Below are 16,760 nucleotides of genomic sequence, written 5' to 3' on the forward strand. Positions count from 1 at the left end.
TAGCCCAATGCTTTTGTAAGCATTGGTTGTATGATTCCATGCACTCTGGGGGCTCCTTAGAGGGGCCCTAGTATTGCCATTGCAGCCTTCTGAGGTTTTCCAGGCAGCCCCAACTGCTGCCACCTTTCAGACAGGTCTCTGCCCTCCTGTTGCTTGAGCAGCACAAGCCCAGGAAGGCAGAACAAATGATTTCCTTTGGGAGAGGTGTGTCACACTCTCTGCCTTTGGAAATAGGTGTTACAGGCTTGGGAGGGGTAGTCTCCCAAGGCCTCTGGAAATGCTTTGAAGGGCACAGATGGTGCCCTCCTTGCATAATCCAGTCTACACCGGTTCAGGGACCTCCAGTCCCTGCTCTGGTGTGAAACTGGATGAAGGAAAGGGGAGTGATCACTCCCGTGTCCATCACTACCCCAGGGGCGGTGCTCAGAGCTCCTCCAGAGGGTCCCTGTGTTTTGCCATCTTGGATTATAAGTTGGCAGGGCCCTCTCGGAACATCTGACTGGCCAGTGCCAGTAGGTGACATCAGAGCCCTCCCCTGATAGGTGCTTACCTGTGTAGCTGACCAATCCCCTTTACAGAGCTATTTAGGGTCTCTATCTTGGGTGGTTCTCTTCAGATTCGGATAGCAAGACTCCAGCAGGAATCCTCTGCATCCTTTACTTCACCTTCTCACTGATGAAACTGCATCTGGACTATCCAGGAACTCTACAAACTGAAACAAAGAAGCAATGAATACTTCTGCAACATTGTATCTTCAGCTCCTGCCAGCAACTGCAACTGTTTCCAGGTTGTGCATCCTCAGAGGACAGTCTGTCTTCAGCCTGCACCAGAAGAATAAAGGCATCTCGCTTAGAGTGAAGGAGTCACTCCTTTGCTTCAGCAGGCACCCCTGTGCAGTGACGACCGGTGGCGTGGGTCCCCTTTCCTGACGAAGTGCGTGGATCCAGCAACACAGGTGGAGGCTGAAGTGGTCCTGATGGTCCTGATGTCCAATTGTCCGACTTTTGTGGAGGTAAGAGCTTTCGCCCCTGCAAGACAGTAACCCCTATGCACTAGGTGTTTTGCAGTTGCCAAGGCTTGTTGGCATCCTTCTACAAAGTTCTTCTTGCACCATGCAGCTCTGGCCCCCAGGACTCCTTCATGCGATGCACAGCCTCCTGAATGGTTCTCCGAGGGCTTGGGATCCCTTTGTGTAGTGCTGCATGGGCCTCCTTTGGCACCTTCCTTGCCCCCCGTACTGTGGGACTCCTGTGCATGCTGCCTGGCCTTCTGAGGGCTCTCTGAGTTGCTCGAGCCCCCTCTGACTCCCCCTCCTGGGTAGAGTCCACCAGGTCCCTCCTGGTCCCAACCAGCGCCATTTTCTGCTAACCAAGAGTTTTGCGTGTGCCAAGGCTTGTTGGCAGAATCCAGCAACGCAAATCAGACTGCATTTATCCATCCGGTGTGGGACATCTTCTGCACCAACCAGGAACCACATCTGTCTTCTTGGGTGCAATACTGACTGTTGTTCCCCACTGGTGGTTCTTCTTTTGCACATTCATCCGGGTTAGCATCGGCTCCTGTTCTCCCTGGACTCTTCAGTGCTTCTTGGACTTCCTCCACATGTCTTCAGGTCCAGGAATCCATCATTGGTGTCTTGCTGTCTCTTTTGGTTGGTGCATAATCTTCTTTCTCGTGTTCTTGTGTATTCTTGGAAAGTTACTGTGATTTACTCCTGTTTTCCTGGGCTCTGAGGTGGGTTCTATTACTTACCTTTGGTGTGTTCTAATACTCCCAGCGACCCTCTACACACTACACTTGCCTAGGTGGGAAACCGACTTTCACATTCCACTTTCTTAGTATATGGTTGGTGTTCCCCCAGGCACATTTCTAACTATTGTGATTTTCACAATTTGCACTGTTTTCAAACTGTTTTTACAGCTATTTCTGCATACTACTGTATATAATTTGTGTATTACCTACCTCCCAAGGGGGTATAGTCTCCATGGTATTTTTGGCATTTGTGTTACCAAAATACTGAGTATTTTCTTTCATGTGTATGAGTACTGTGTGACTACAGTGGTATTGCATGAGATTTGCATGTCTCCTAGGCCTTGGCTGTTCATCCACACTACCCCTAGAGAGCCTGGCTTCTAGACACTGTCTACATTTCACTAATCAGGGATAACTGGACCTGGTATAAGGTGTAAGTATCTTAGGTACCCACTACAAACCAGGCCAGCCTCCTACACACACTACATGACTCTCTTGGCAGAACCCTACTAAAGTCCTTCATTTTTTGCTTGATCAAAGAGGATGCTGACCTAGAGAAGTCCTGAACTGCAGGCTGAGCCTGAATGCTTACTAGCAAAATGACAAGCACTGAGCAAAACGAAAGTTTTGAATAGAGGAATGCACATATTTAGAAGCTTAAACCTATGATAGTAATTACCAGAATGTGACTACATTTGGACCAGCTACGATTAACAATATTCTTTCTGTAATCTGAGATGTATTGTACAAATATTTCAAAGATAATGTTAGAGTTGATGTGCAGTGTTTATAAAAGGCGAGTAACAGTAATATGTGATAAATGTACTATTGAGTGACCATAAATTTGAATGAAAAGCCAAATACGTTAGTTACTGTTCTAAGACAAACATTGCATTGGCTGCACCAATAGAGACATTTTCAAGAGCCACAAAAGCCCCACATTTTAATTAACGTTACACAGATTCTCATCCTAGCTGATCAAGTCCTCCTTTGAAATCTAAACTTAGAGAGATAAGGAGGTAGTTGGAGGACATCAGAAGCTTTGCATGGTCCCCTCAGGATGTCCAGGATGGTGGGCACCTGCCCAGTCGGACCTTAATCTCTCCTGCTCTCATCTCCTTACACTGGCTGCTGGTTAGGAAGTGGATCTTATTTAAATCCCTTGTTTTGGTTCATATGGCAGTATTTCAAGCCACCTCAGGCTATCTTGCTAGGACGTTTGTGCCCATTTCTAGAGTGCTGCTTTCAGCATCTGCTGTGCTGTCACTTGTTAACCGTGTTAAGCGGCTGAGTAAGGGTGATTAATCCTTTTCATTCCTTGCTGCTAAAACATGGTACACGCTTCCATGCAATCTTCAGATGATTCCTCTTGAGGATGCCTTCAGAAGGTGAATGAAAATTTGGCTTTTCTTTTCTAGGGATTAGGAGTTCAGTGCTTTAGTGCATTTCATTATGCTTTTAGAGCTGGGATACTCTCTGAGAAGCTGTGCGCTCTGCAAATCCCCTGCATTCATTCATGTATGGGAGTTCGACAGGTGCTCACACTGAGACTGCCAGGGTAACTGTTGATAAGTCTACTCAGCCAGAACCTAAAAAAAGAAACCCCTGCTCCTAAAATTAAGGTTAGCCAAAGTGAATTTACCTATTGTGGGAAACTACAAATGAAAGGCATGATTGGGAATGTTGTAAACAAAAAACAAAATAGAAAATACCTGAACAGATAACGCCTGCATCATTGCTGTGGAGACAGTTATGTCTGTTCCATCCTTTGTTGGGACAGTCCCACAGGTGAACTTCTTGTCCTCTGCAAAGTACATCGTCTAGAAGAATGCTTCCGATTCCCTGACCAAAAAAGGCCCCTCCAGGAGAAGCCAGGACAGTTCCACAGCCCAGCTGTCTGCAAACAACTTGTGAATTTGCTGTACTCCAGAAATCATCACACACAGTCCCCCACACTCCTTCATAGTAAACTTCAATGCGGCCTGCACACCTCTGTCCTCCATTAACCAGGTGTAAGTCCACACTTTCAGTATCTCTGGGACCTACAAGGCCAAACATAATGTACAATACTATGAGATAGAGAAGGTCATGAAAAACTGCAGATCATTTCTTTATTTTTTGGATTGCTAATCCTGGTAATGCTTGCGCAAAGATATTACCTCCCCATGCAGTTACCCCTCCCTGCCGTGATTGTGGCCCTGGTCCATGATAACTGGTCACATTCTTTACTCAGGAAGGAATGCTGTAATTGTTTTATTGCACCTAAAGAAATGTATAAAACACCACTCAGATTGATTGTGCACTGAGAGACAGTCACGAGACCCCATTTCTATCACTGCTCTCCCAGCCGTAATGTTTCATTAAAGAAACTGTTCCTGTTTTGCCAAACACCTCTTGTCTTCTGTTTTTTTAAGATAAATTCACATTTGAGCAACACCAGAAATAAGTGTCCAAAGATAAAATAAGGAAGGACAAGAAAACTATGACAGTAGATTAAACAGTTGTCCAAATATTAGATGCCTTTAGGTCTTAAAACCTTTTACGAGTTTTTTAAATTTAACAATCACTACAGTGTTTGTAAATATGTGTTGGATTTGTGATTGGTGCAAGGGGTCTTTCTTCTGGCAAAGTAATGAATGAGAGTTATTTAGGGTAACTAAAGATTGACATATTAGGATGCATGAGGTTTGGAAGGAGCCAGGAGTCACCCGTACACACACTACCTGGTGTCATGCATAAATGTGGCATCCGGAGTGCCTCCTTAGAACACCCTTAACCTGTGGAAAATTGGAAGAGAACTGAATCTGCTGTCTGTAACCTGAGAAGAGCCCTGAAAGATTGGACCTGCACTCTCTTGTATCCAGAACAAATATGGAGATTCCAAGGGTCATAAAGATGACCGACTGTTCAGCCTATAGGGACAAAACAAGTTACAGGAGACTTTTCTTGCAACTGCCCAGCTGACCAGTTTCAACTAGACCTGCCCTGCTGTTGGCCTTTACTTCAGTGAGTCCTGACCCCCATGTGCTGTTCCTGAGGTCCTGGAAACCTTGCTTAGGTGTTGGTGGATTTCATCTACCACCACTGAAAACCGGGGACCTTTCTGGCTCCAAGACCTCGGAAGGACAGGGACAAACCTACCAGGCTGATCTGCCCAAGATGCGTTGCATCTGGGGTGAAGATGGAGGTTTTCCCCACTCTGAGCTTTATTGAGATGGCAAATCCTCATTGGCTGGACCATATGCAGAAGGTATCTAACCTTGTGGATCCCTCATCAACTACAGCCTGCAGCCTTGCCCCGCTGGAGAAATCTGAGCTACAGACCAAGGGAGAATGAAGAAATCTTGAGCGGCCAAAGGTGCAAGAAGTACCCGACTGGTGATGGACCATCCTGGTGCGTGCAATTCAGGTTTCTCCCATTTGGAGCCTTCCCACTAAATAACCAATGGCTTCACCAGGTCCTGTCTGACAGACTAATAGTCCCCTAGCTTTATAGGGTCTTTCTACTGGGCTTGGCCCATGAAATCCCCTTAGCTGCACACCTGAGGCAAGTAAAGACATGGGAGAGGTTAGGTAACCACTTACACTGCACCAGTTAACTGAAAAAGTGAAGGGCCCTTTTGCTTCTGTACAACCTTTCAAGCCAGTGGCAAGACAAGAGGACAGCCTAAGCTTCCACTTATTCCACTGCCATTATTGGTGACACCTTTTGAAAGGGTGCCTGATAGTAATGGATCATGCCACTAGATGCTGTGAAGCAGTGCCCCTGAAGATGGTGAATGAGCCTATGAGGCCAGACCCTGCTTGACATTTTCACCAAAGTAGGGTTTCCAAGGAGGTCCTTCCAGACATTAGACATTGACACAAACTTTATGTCTGCATACTCAAAAGCCATATGGAATGAGTGTGGGGTAACCTACAAGTTCTCCACACCAAATCACCCAAAACCAATGGTATTGTTGAGAAGATCAACAAGATCCTTAAAGGCATGATAGTGGACCTATCAGAGCCCAGAAGATTTAAGTTGGATGTCTTTTTACCATGCCTGATATTTGCCTTCAGGGTGGTTCCACAGAAAGGAGTAGATTTCAGACGCTTTGATCTTCCTAATGGGTTCCTTGTGAGCTGTCCTGTGAGCCTTGTGAGAGAAGGGATAGGAAAAAATCACAAGGAACCCGAGCAGGACATTGTGGGTCATGTATGTGACCTGAGATCATTGGACGGTCAAGTAAATGAAGAAAACTGGAGGTCAGCCAAGAGCTGAGCAAACAATAGTATGCGTAGATGCGACATTCATGAAGTACCAACCTGACCAGAGGTACTGGTGGTTACTACTCGTTCTCAGGGCCCTCCAAGACAATGGGACTGGGCTCTATTTTGTACTGGAAAAGGTAGGTGTGGTTACCTATCTAGTGGACCTGGGCACCCCCAAACACTCACATTGAATTATACATGCCAGTCAACTGAAACCTCACTTTGACACGGCTAACATGGTCATGTTGATGTTGAGAGCTGGGTGAGGTAGAAAGAGAGTGAGTCCCTTCCTGACCAGCAGTCCCACAATGAGAAAGATGGCTTAGTAGAGTTGTACTCTCTCCCACCCTAACCCAACAGCAGGAAAATTAATGTCACCAGTTTAGCAAGTTTGCTGGGCTTTTACTCCTGGTACATAAACACACCCAGTGGTGTGTATATCACATGGCATTCGGGGATGGGGACCCCAGGGCCTGAGGGAGGAATAGGTGGGTGCATACCACCTCCACCCTGTTAAATGGAATGAGCTGCCTTCATGGCTTATGGCCCACCCTGGGGTGGGTTTGTTTTTTGTTGGTGCAGGATCCCAACTTTAAAAAAAAGAAATTGCAGCAGATTCGCTGGTCCACAATAAATTCACATTAAAATAAAATAAAAAAATGTGTTTACTGGCCCAGGGACACCTCAGCAGTCCTACAGGGTAGAATATCCCTACTCTTCCCCCATATCTTTATTAACCTTGAGTTCACAACTAGGGGCTCAGATCCTGAGACCTAAAATTGCTGCCACTGTAACTTTGTTGATGTAGCGTCATCCATTCAGAAACTCGTGGCTCAGAAGGTCCTCCAGGTGTGAAATATGCAAAGGTTATGAGCCTTAGTTTCTCAGACATTTTTTTATGTATTTACACCAAATTAAAAAAAAAAACACTTTCTGGGCCAAGGTCTAACTTTTTGCTGAATTTCTTTGTAGTTCCGTTCAGCACTTTTCACTGTTAAATTTTCTTATGGAAAAATGTTTTTAGACAGCCCCCCCATTTTTGTGCCCTCGGCTTGAACAGATTCCCCTGAAACATTCGGGGAAGGAGCAGTGGAATATTTTATCAATATTCATCAAAATGCTCAAAAGATATCATATAAATATATATATATTTTACAGGGACGTTATAGTTAGGAAATAGAATTAAAAAACTTAGAAATTAATAATAAAAAAAAAAAAAAAGGTTACAGAGACGTTATAGTTAGGCTTCCATTTTAATGTACCATACTGTAGAAATTCACCTGTTATAGTTATAGTTATCTAAAGTAACTATAACTTGTGCCCATTGTTTTTTTCAGAGAATTTCTATGTTTTTTTAACGTAAAGTAATTTTCAATACCATATGTTAATCCAACCTGCGGCCAGGCCCTGCGGCCAAACTAACACCCTAACCACCCAAACCCATGCTGCGCACGGCCCTTATGCCATGAGCAGCAGGAGTTGCCCACTGCCTGTGTCTCTGGGTGTGAGAATAGCTGTGAGAGGGTGTATCTGGGGGTAGGAGTTGGTGCGAGAGTGTCTGTCATGGTGTGAGAGTGGATACATCATTGTCTTATGGGGTGCATCAGTTTCTTTGTGAGTCTGTGAGTGTGTATGTGAGGGTTTCAGTGGGTCTGTGAGTGGGTACACGAGGGTCTGAGTAGGTCTGTGAGTGGGTGTGTGAGTGTCTTGGCAGGTCTGTGAGTGGGTATGTGAGTGTCTGAGTGGGCCGTGGGTTGGTGCACGAGGGTCTGACTGGGTCTGTGAGTGAGTGTATGAGTGTGAGTGGGTCTGTGAGTGGGTGCATGAGTATGAGTGGGTCTGTGAGTGGGTGCATAAGGGTCTGAGTAGGTCTGTGAGTGGATGAAAGAGAAATTGGAGAGAGAGAGAGAGAGAAAGAGAGAGAGAGAGATAGAGAGTTTTTTATGCTTTGATGGATGACATACTGAGAATGAGATATTTCTGGACAAATTGAAAGAAAACATGTATTTAACAATTAAAAAGAGTGAGATCACCTTTCAGTGAACCTTTAACTTTTACAGAAATTAAAGTAGGGAAATGACAACAGACACACCTGGATTAGAACCCTCAACTTTTAGCGTGAGGGGCTGTGAGGTTAACCATTACACCACAGGTGACTACTTACTGTAGTTGTTGCATGGATAAACCATTGCAATGACTATCTCTCTCTCTCTCTTCCATCCCATTAGGGGATGGAAGAGAGAGAGTGACAAGACCGTGGAGGAAGCCTCAAGGTCCCCGCGGTTCTAGCTGGCTCCCCACATTCTGTGGGAGCCGGCATTGCTCCCACAAGCAGGGAGCTGCTTTAAGTAGCAGCTACCTGAATGTGGAGCCAATGTTTTCATCTGTCTTCTCCACATGCATATTTGCATGCAGGGAAGGTAGATGAAAACTCCGCTTTCTCCAAGGGGGAGACTGTTTGACAGCTCGCTCTTGCAGAAAGTGGGTATTGTGCCCCCAGGACATAGCAGGAGCCCGTCCTGGGGGGTGGTGGTCCCCAGGACCATAAGTGGCTGGGTGGTCCCTCTCCAACAAGCATAGCCCTGGGGAGGTGATGGTCCCTGGGGCTGTGGAGGTGTGAAACAGACCCCTATCAGTCTTTTTATTATAGCCCCAGAGTGATGGTGGCCCCCGAAGCTGCAGAAGGGCCACACGGCCCACCCGCACTCTATTTAAATAGAGCCCCAGGGAGGTGCTGGTCTCCGGGGCTGCCAGGGGGCTGCAAAGCCCCCCTGCACTCTATTTAAATATAGCCCCTGGAGGTGGTGGTCCCCCGGGGCTGGGCGGGGGCACTTCGCCCCCCACATCCATTTTGATTTTAGCCCCGGGGAGGTCATGGTCCCTGGGGCAGGGGTGGCAGAGGACCACTACACATAATTTTATTTGCCCCAGGGAAGCGGCAGTCCCTGGGGCAGTGAAAGGTCAAGAATTGGCCCACCAGGGAGCTACAGTTAAACAAGTGCGGGAGCCCATGCTTGTTTTTTTTTTGTATTTTCACTGGATCCATTGATCCTCCACGAATCACGGTGACATTCAAAAAAATGTTTTTTAGCTCCGGGGGGGCAGCACAAGAGTTAAGGGGTCAGGGTAACTCTACAATGGCCCCTTCTTTATTTTTATATTTTTTTTTACACCTTTTTCTCTGACTCAGCTGATGGCACTTTCCAACATGGCTGCCAAAACTTCCTTGTTGAAGTGTTCACATCCATTCAGATCTCATCCCAAGATCGGGAGGGTTTGCAGCTCCTTTGCGTCCTTATATATACACATTTGGATTTTCTTTAATTTCTCTAAAGCTACTACACAGATTTACACCTAATAACAACAAAAGGGCTCTTTCTGGGCCAAGAGCTACCTTTCTGCCAAATTTGGTGTAATTCCATCCAGTGGTTCGGGCGCTATCAGCGTTCGAAATCCCTATGGAAAAATGAATGGGGAAAACACGTTTTGGGACCCCTCCTTTTTCTCCCCCCCACCCCCTGACAGATCAACCTGAAACTTTCCAGACAGCAGCTGATGTGAGCCTGAAAGTTTTGGGGGAAAAGTTTGTGAATATTCATCAAGTGGCACCAAAATTATTAGCAAAACTATAAATGCGTTTTCTATATAAACTAGGTCCTAACTATACTTACCTACTTACCGAGTGGTGAATTGCAATATACATTACATGAACCTTTATGAATTTAAACTTAACTATGAACTTCATATTCAAATGGTATAATCATAAACATTAAAAAATTGTGGTAAAATCCTTGACATTGAATAAAGTATCTTCAGCAATAATTACTCGAGCCGTCTAAGACATCTGACAAGGCTGATTCCTTTAAAGTATGCCACATGACTCTCTAGGCATATTTTGTTTGCTCAAAAAAGATGTTCCCCCAGAGAAGTGCTGAATTGCTGACATAGGCTGTATAGATGGTTACTAGCAAAATGGCAATCAAAGAGCAAAATGAAAGAAGCAGAGTATAGTGTCATTTTAAAATAGTGGAATGCACTATAATGATGTGCTTAAACTGATGATGTTAATGAGCAGAAGGTGAATACATTTGGATCAAATTTGTCTAAAATATGTTTTTGTAATCTGAAATTTATTTTAGAAATAGTTCAAAACATGTTAGAGTTGATGTACAGTGCTTATACAAAGGAAGTAAAAGCAAAATTTAATAAATGTATCAGTGTGCAGACCATAATTTTGAAAACAATACAAATACATAAGTTACTATTCTAAGGCACCCGTAGCATTGGTGGCATTTGCAGAGAAATTCAAAAAAATCCACAGAATCTTCTACGTTTTTCAAACGATTACCCTGATTCTCTTCCTGGCAGCTCAACAGCTTTCCTTCAGAAACTAAATTCAGTGAGATGAGGAGGTAGTTGAAAGTCATGTGTGGGACATCAACAAACAGTCACACCGAGACTCAAAGTGCATCTCGTAACAGTCAATTTAGTATACTTAGCCTGAAACTATATAGAGAAACCCCTCGTCTTAAGAGTGTGATTACCCAATGTAAATGTAGCTTTTTTTGGGAAACCACAAATGAAGGGAATGACTGAGAATGTTTTAAAGAAAAAAAGAAATGAGAAAATACCTGAACAGATAACCCCTGCATCATTGCTATGGAGACAGTTATGTATGTTCCATCCTTTGTTGGGACAGTCCCACAGGTGAGCTTCTTGTCCTCTGCAGAGTACATCATCTAGAAGAATGCTTCCAGTTCCTTGACCAAAAAAAGCCGCTCCAGGCGAAGACAGGACAATTCCACAGCCCAGCTGTCTGCAAACAACTTGTGAATTTGCTGTACTCCAGAAATCATCACACACAGTACCCCAGACTCCGCCATAGAAAACTTCTATTCGACCTTCACACTTCTGTCCTCCATTAACCAGGCGTAAGTCCATACTTGTAGTATCTCTGGGAACTAGAGAGACAAATATATTGCGCAATACCATAAGTTAAACAAGGCCTTGCAAAGCTGTAAGACATCTTATGTCTTGTTAATAATATTTGCCTGGTATTAAAAACAAAGTTATATAGAACAGTTGAGTTGTAATGAGAAACGTTTGTACATCTTGTAGTGAATTTATAGAACAATTGACAGTGTTTGGCTATTATCCATGTGCTACAGTCATTTAGTAAATAGCCTCAATAGTTCGTCAATGTGTGCTGTATGGTGGATAAAATTTATATTTTTGTCGAATTTCATAAATGCTAAGAGCATTATCAGTACAAATAACAAAATCTTTTTGGAAGAGGCTTAGTATTCTACTAAAATCCTCTCATTGTCTATGATGAGTACCTTTTTGTTTTTATAATACCAACATATCTTTTATCAAATAAAAATGATGTAGGTATTCAGCTTTAAAGCTGTATCATAGATATAATGTGGTATTTCAGAAAAGTAAAGAAGTGGACATACCTTGATGGACAGAATAACCTGGGGGTAACATGAAATGGACACATGCAGACTTATATTTAAGGGAAAAGCCCTGTGTTACTTGCTTAAAAAAACACACTGTACAATGAAATTAAGCAACCTGTGCAACAAAGACTTATTCCCAGATCAGTTTTACAAACTCTACTAGGTCAAGAAGACCAGCACATAATAAGACATAGAGACGTTGAAGAGGTAAGCACGAAAATCGTTCTGTAGTCCCCATTTTGGAGCAAAATTCAGATTAGGGGCCTAATTAAGAGTTTGGCGGAAATGCCCTTGTTGAAACAGCGTCACATTCCCCGGTCTCCTAGTTGGCGGTCCATCCGCTGAATTACGATGTTGGTGGGTGGGTGAACGAGAGACCACGAGAGTCCCACTGCCTCCACCAACCATTCCCTGACTGGTTCGACCACAGCATGGGGAACAGCAGCTGTCAGAGGGCAGTACAGACAAGGTTCCTCCCTTCCAAGTTATGAAGCACTTTTCTGCTTGGCCAACTGTGGTGGGAAGACCACCTGCTTCAAGATGGGCAGAATCGAAGGAAATGGGGCGCAAGCTCACCTATTTCCTGCTTTTCCCTACAGTCTCTGACATGGACCCCTTCCTCCAGGGCCCCCCTTCACAGCAGAAACTTGACCCTGAAAAAACAACCCTGTGGGGGCCAATATACAGGTAAGAACATTTTACACTTTTGTACAAGTGACTGGACTGGGCACATATGGTCCGGACTTCAGCAATGGAAAAGTACTCATACAGGATATTTTTCCACAGGTGTCATGCATATGTGTACATTATACAATTTTTAAGTCAAAATGCACACACCTGCATTGACACTAATCGAAAAATGTTTCCTAAATTGCTGACTGCATCCTGCACCGGGTCACCGCTGTCAGAAACACCGCTGCTGGGCCGGCGGTCACATCTAAATACGGTGGGTGAAAGACCGCCGACTCCACAGTGTCATTGAGACTGCTGCCGCCAAGGAATGGCGGTGTGACCGCCAAGCTCATGATCAGGCCCTAAGTCTTATTTATTGTACCCGATGAATAACAATCCTAACAGTCATATCTGATGGAGTACAACACATTTTGCAAGCTGGAGCGAGACTGGCATATTTCAGTTCTTTGTTGTTGCACATAATGGAAGATCTATGTGGGCTTTTTTGAGAATTCAAGAACATAGCCAGAAAAAAACTGCCCAAAGAAGAAATGGTAAGAAAAATTAGATTATAATTTGAGTTTGCACAGTTGCTCAACTACTGAATGCATGGCGATCTTAAGACACATATTTTTGGATTTGCTGTTTAAACATTGTTTGTAAATATGTGTTTGATTTGTGATAGGTTAAAGAAGACTCAGAAACATGTGTTTGGTCTGTCTACATCAGGATGCACAAGTTAGCAGAGGTAGAGGTACCAGTGGAAACATGTACGCAGTTGTTTAGGGAGGAGCCAAGATTCATCCCCACCCACTAGCTGTTGCCAAGCATAAATCTAGCATCCCCAGTACCCTCCTTAGAACACTACTGGACATGAGGTAAATCAGAAGAGGATTGAATCTGCTGTCTGTAACCTGAGAAGATCCCTGAAAGACTGGCCTTGCACTCTTCTCTATCCAGGACAAATAAGTAGACTCCAAAAGTCCTAAGACTGACCTCCAGTTCAAGTTACAAGGACACAGCAAGCTACAAGAGGCCTTTCTCGCAACTGCCCAAGTGACCAATTCCAACTGAGCCTGCAATGGACCCTGGTGTTGGCCTCTACTGGAGTGACTTCTGACCTCCAAGTGCTTTTTCCTGAGCTTCTGGTATCCTTGCCTGGGCCTGTGTCATGTCCATCTATGAACTCTATCTACCTACTACCATCAATACAAACATTGGACTTTCAGGTGCCATAAACCTCATGGAGGACAATGGCAAATGTGTCAGGTGGTTTCAACCAAGGTGGGTTGCAGCTGAAAATTCAGGTTTGCCCCTCTCTGAGCTTTTTCACAATGACAATCCTCTTCAGCTGGACCTCGTGAAAAAGATACCTGGCCTCCTGCATCCTCACTGGCTTTACTCTGCAGCCTTGTCCTGCTTCAAAAAGAGACAAAGTGTGAATCAAGAAATCTTGACTGGGCAAAGGCACTCAAAGTATGTGGCTGGCAAGGGACCATTTTTCTGGGTGAAATTCAAGTTTCTCTTGCTCAGAGCTTTGCCACAAAAAATACAATGGATTCACCAGGGCCTCATCCGATGGCATGACAGTCAACCAGTTCTATAGGACATTTCTACTGGACTTGGCCCATGAGATCCCCTTAGCTGCACACCTAGGACAAGTGACGACATGGTCAAAATGAATTAACCACTTCTACAGGCCCCAGATATCTGAGAAAGATATGGAGTTGTTTTGTTCCTGCACAACCTGTCAAGCCACTGGCAAGACAAGAGGTCAGCCCAACACCCCCTTTATCGACTGTCAGAGGTGGGGATATCTTTTGAAAGGGTGCATGGTAGTAGATAATAATGCCACTAGATAGCCTAAAGCAATGAATATGAAGTTGACGACTGCACCTGTGCTCCTGAGGGTCCTGCATTACATTTTCATCAGGGTAGGGATCCCTAAGAAGGTTCTTCCAGACAGAGACAGAAATGTCATGTGTGCCAACCCAACTTCTTGTTTCCTTACCCAGCAGCAGAAAAAGGAATATCACCAGTTGTTTGAAAAGCTTGCTTGACATTTTTCCCCGGCACTTAAACCCACCCAGTGGTTGTTCATGATATTGAAAGTCCAAACCAAAATCTACAGGTTGCCCGATAAAGTGAGGCCAGAATCAATGAGGGAGTAGCAAGATGATGGCTCTAGAAGTCATTGAGACTTCAGGTAGCTCTTGGTCCAGTTCCATGGTAGAGGTACCTAAGATCAGCCATCAAGGAGGGCCCCCAGAACTCAGGTTCTGTGTGGATTACAGGGGCCTTCATATAGTCATTAAAACTGATGCACAACCCAGTCTAAAACTGGATTGAGTCATATGCTGGAACTGCACTATTTTCTTTTTCCCTGGGGGATAAATAGTTGGGATTAAGTGTTTGTGTCATTTGAGTGGCAGCATAAATGTACCTTAGACCACAATATCAATATTTGGCTATTATAATTTTCTCCTTTCTTGCATGCTGATTGATGTAAAGGGGTTAAATGTGTGGCAGGCTGACGCCAGAGTGATTCATAGTGATGCAAAGGACTTTTTATTCAAAGGGTTGCAGTACTAAACAGTTGACAGGGCCATGTATTATGTGGGCCAATAAAGTTTAGGTCAGCACGTGAGGTTGCCTTTGTTACAGGCTACTAGAGATTGCTCAGAACCCTTGCATGAGCACACACTTTCGTTTTAAATTCTTTGCAATTTTTTTCTAGCCTTTTTTCAATCTGTGAAAATTCAGGTTTCCCCCACTATGAGTTTCTTTGCAACTGCAAATCCTCTCCATCTGGACCTCAGGTAGAAGGTATCTGGCCTCCTGGAACCCTCGCCAGCTACAACCTGCAGCCTTTTCCTGCTGATTAAATCAGAGCTACAAAAAGCTTCTAAGTCCCAATTTTACGAAAAGTGACGCTCCATTTTATGGAATGCCACTTTTCTCGCGCCCCTGTAACGCCACCTTGTGTGTGTCATATTAAACATGCGGCGCAGAATGGCTCAGGTTAGGGACAATAGCTTCAAAATTGTTGCCGCTGTTGTTGTACGTTGCAGGATTAGCACTAAAAATGTTGGTGCTAAACCTGCAAAATACATGGAGGCCCATTATAAATAATGGTGTGCCTCCTTTTAACGCCTGCTCTGTGCAGGTGTTAAAAAATGCCACAAAAAATGGTGCACTGGAATCTCATAGATTTCACTTCACCATGTTTGTGGTCCCCCTAATGGGGAAACGCCCTCCTTGCATACATTCTGCATGGTGCAGGCATGATGTGGCAAAAGAGGATTCGAAGTGGCGCAATGCAAGCGTTTCGCCGCATTGTAAATATGGCGTGGCAAATTTGGCCTCATTGAGCCACATTAGTGTCATGAAAAATGACGCTAATGTGGCACAAAGATGCACTAGACCCACATAAATTTGGGCCCAAACGTTTACTGGACAAAGGCACTAATAGTATCTGGGTAGCAAGGGACCATCCTTTGAAGCGTAAATTCATATTTCTCCTCCTTGGGGCTTTCCCACCAAAAAAACAAGGGCTTTACCAGGACCTCATTCAATAGCAAGACACTAAAGCAGCACTATAGAACTTTTCTGCTCAACTCGGCCCATGAGATGTCCTTGTCTATTGGCCCCAGATATCTGAGAAAGTAAATGAGTTACTTTGTTCCTGCACAACCATACAAGCCACTGGAAAGACAGTGTGACTGCCTAAGGCCTCCTTAATCCACTGCAAGAGGTAAGGACACTTTTTGAAAGGGTGAATGATGGTAGCTGATCATGCCTGAAGCAGTGCCTCTGAGCACAATGACTGCTCCCGGGCTCCCTAAGCCCTGCTTACCATTTTCAAAGTACGGGTCCGCAAAGAGGTCCTTTCAGACAGGGACAGAACTTCATCTTTGCCTATTTGAAGGCAAGGGGGGATGAGTGTGGGGTAACCTTCAAGTTCCTCAGACCATACACTAATAGTATCTGGGTAGCAAGGGACCATCCTTTGATGCGTAAATTCATATTTCTCCTCCTTGGGGCTTTCCCACCAAAAAAACAAGGGCTTTACCAGGATCTCATTCAATAGCAAGACACTAAAGCAGCACTATAGAACTTTTCTGCTCAACTCGGCCCATGAGATGTCCTTGTCTATTGGCCCCAGATATCTGAGAAAGTAAATGAGTTACTTTGTTCCTGCACAACCATACAAGCCACTGGAAAGACAGGGTGACTGCCTAAGGCCTCCTTAATCCACTGCAAGAGGTATGGACACTTTTTGAAAGGGTGAATGATGGTAGCTGATCATGCCTGAAGCAGTGCCTCTGAGCACAATGACTGCTCCCGGGCTCCCTAAGCCCTGCTTACCATTTTCAAAGTACTGGTCCGCAAAGAGGTCCTTTCAGACAGGGACAGAACTTCATCTTTGCCTATTTGAAGGCCAGGGGGGATGAGTGTGGGTTAACCTACAAGTTCCCCAGACCATACACCCCCAAATGAATAGGCGTGTTGAGAGGTACAATAAGACACTTAAAAGCATGATTAAAGACCTGTCAGAGCCCATGAGATGTAAGCTGAACACCCTGTTACCATGCCTTCTATTTGCCTACAGGGAGGTAC

The 16,760-nt window shown here is 44.6% G+C and overlaps 1 protein-coding gene across 1 annotated transcript in view; it reads right to left on the reverse strand.

Moving 5' to 3' along the window:
• Positions 1 to 16,760, reverse strand: part of LOC138301682 (deleted in malignant brain tumors 1 protein-like) — a 78,168-nt gene that overhangs the window by 31,941 nt on the left and 29,467 nt on the right. Inside the window, exons 3-4 of the mRNA XM_069242197.1 lie at positions 10,638 to 10,967; positions 3,465 to 3,794 (exon numbers count right to left, since the gene is read on the reverse strand). Of these exons, the coding sequence (XP_069098298.1) occupies positions 3,465 to 3,794; positions 10,638 to 10,967 (660 nt within the window). The remainder of the gene's footprint in view (positions 1 to 3,464; positions 3,795 to 10,637; positions 10,968 to 16,760) is intronic.

Source organism: Pleurodeles waltl, chromosome 6 (genome assembly GCF_031143425.1).
Source record: "Pleurodeles waltl isolate 20211129_DDA chromosome 6, aPleWal1.hap1.20221129, whole genome shotgun sequence".
NCBI lineage: Eukaryota > Metazoa > Chordata > Amphibia > Caudata > Salamandridae > Pleurodeles > Pleurodeles waltl.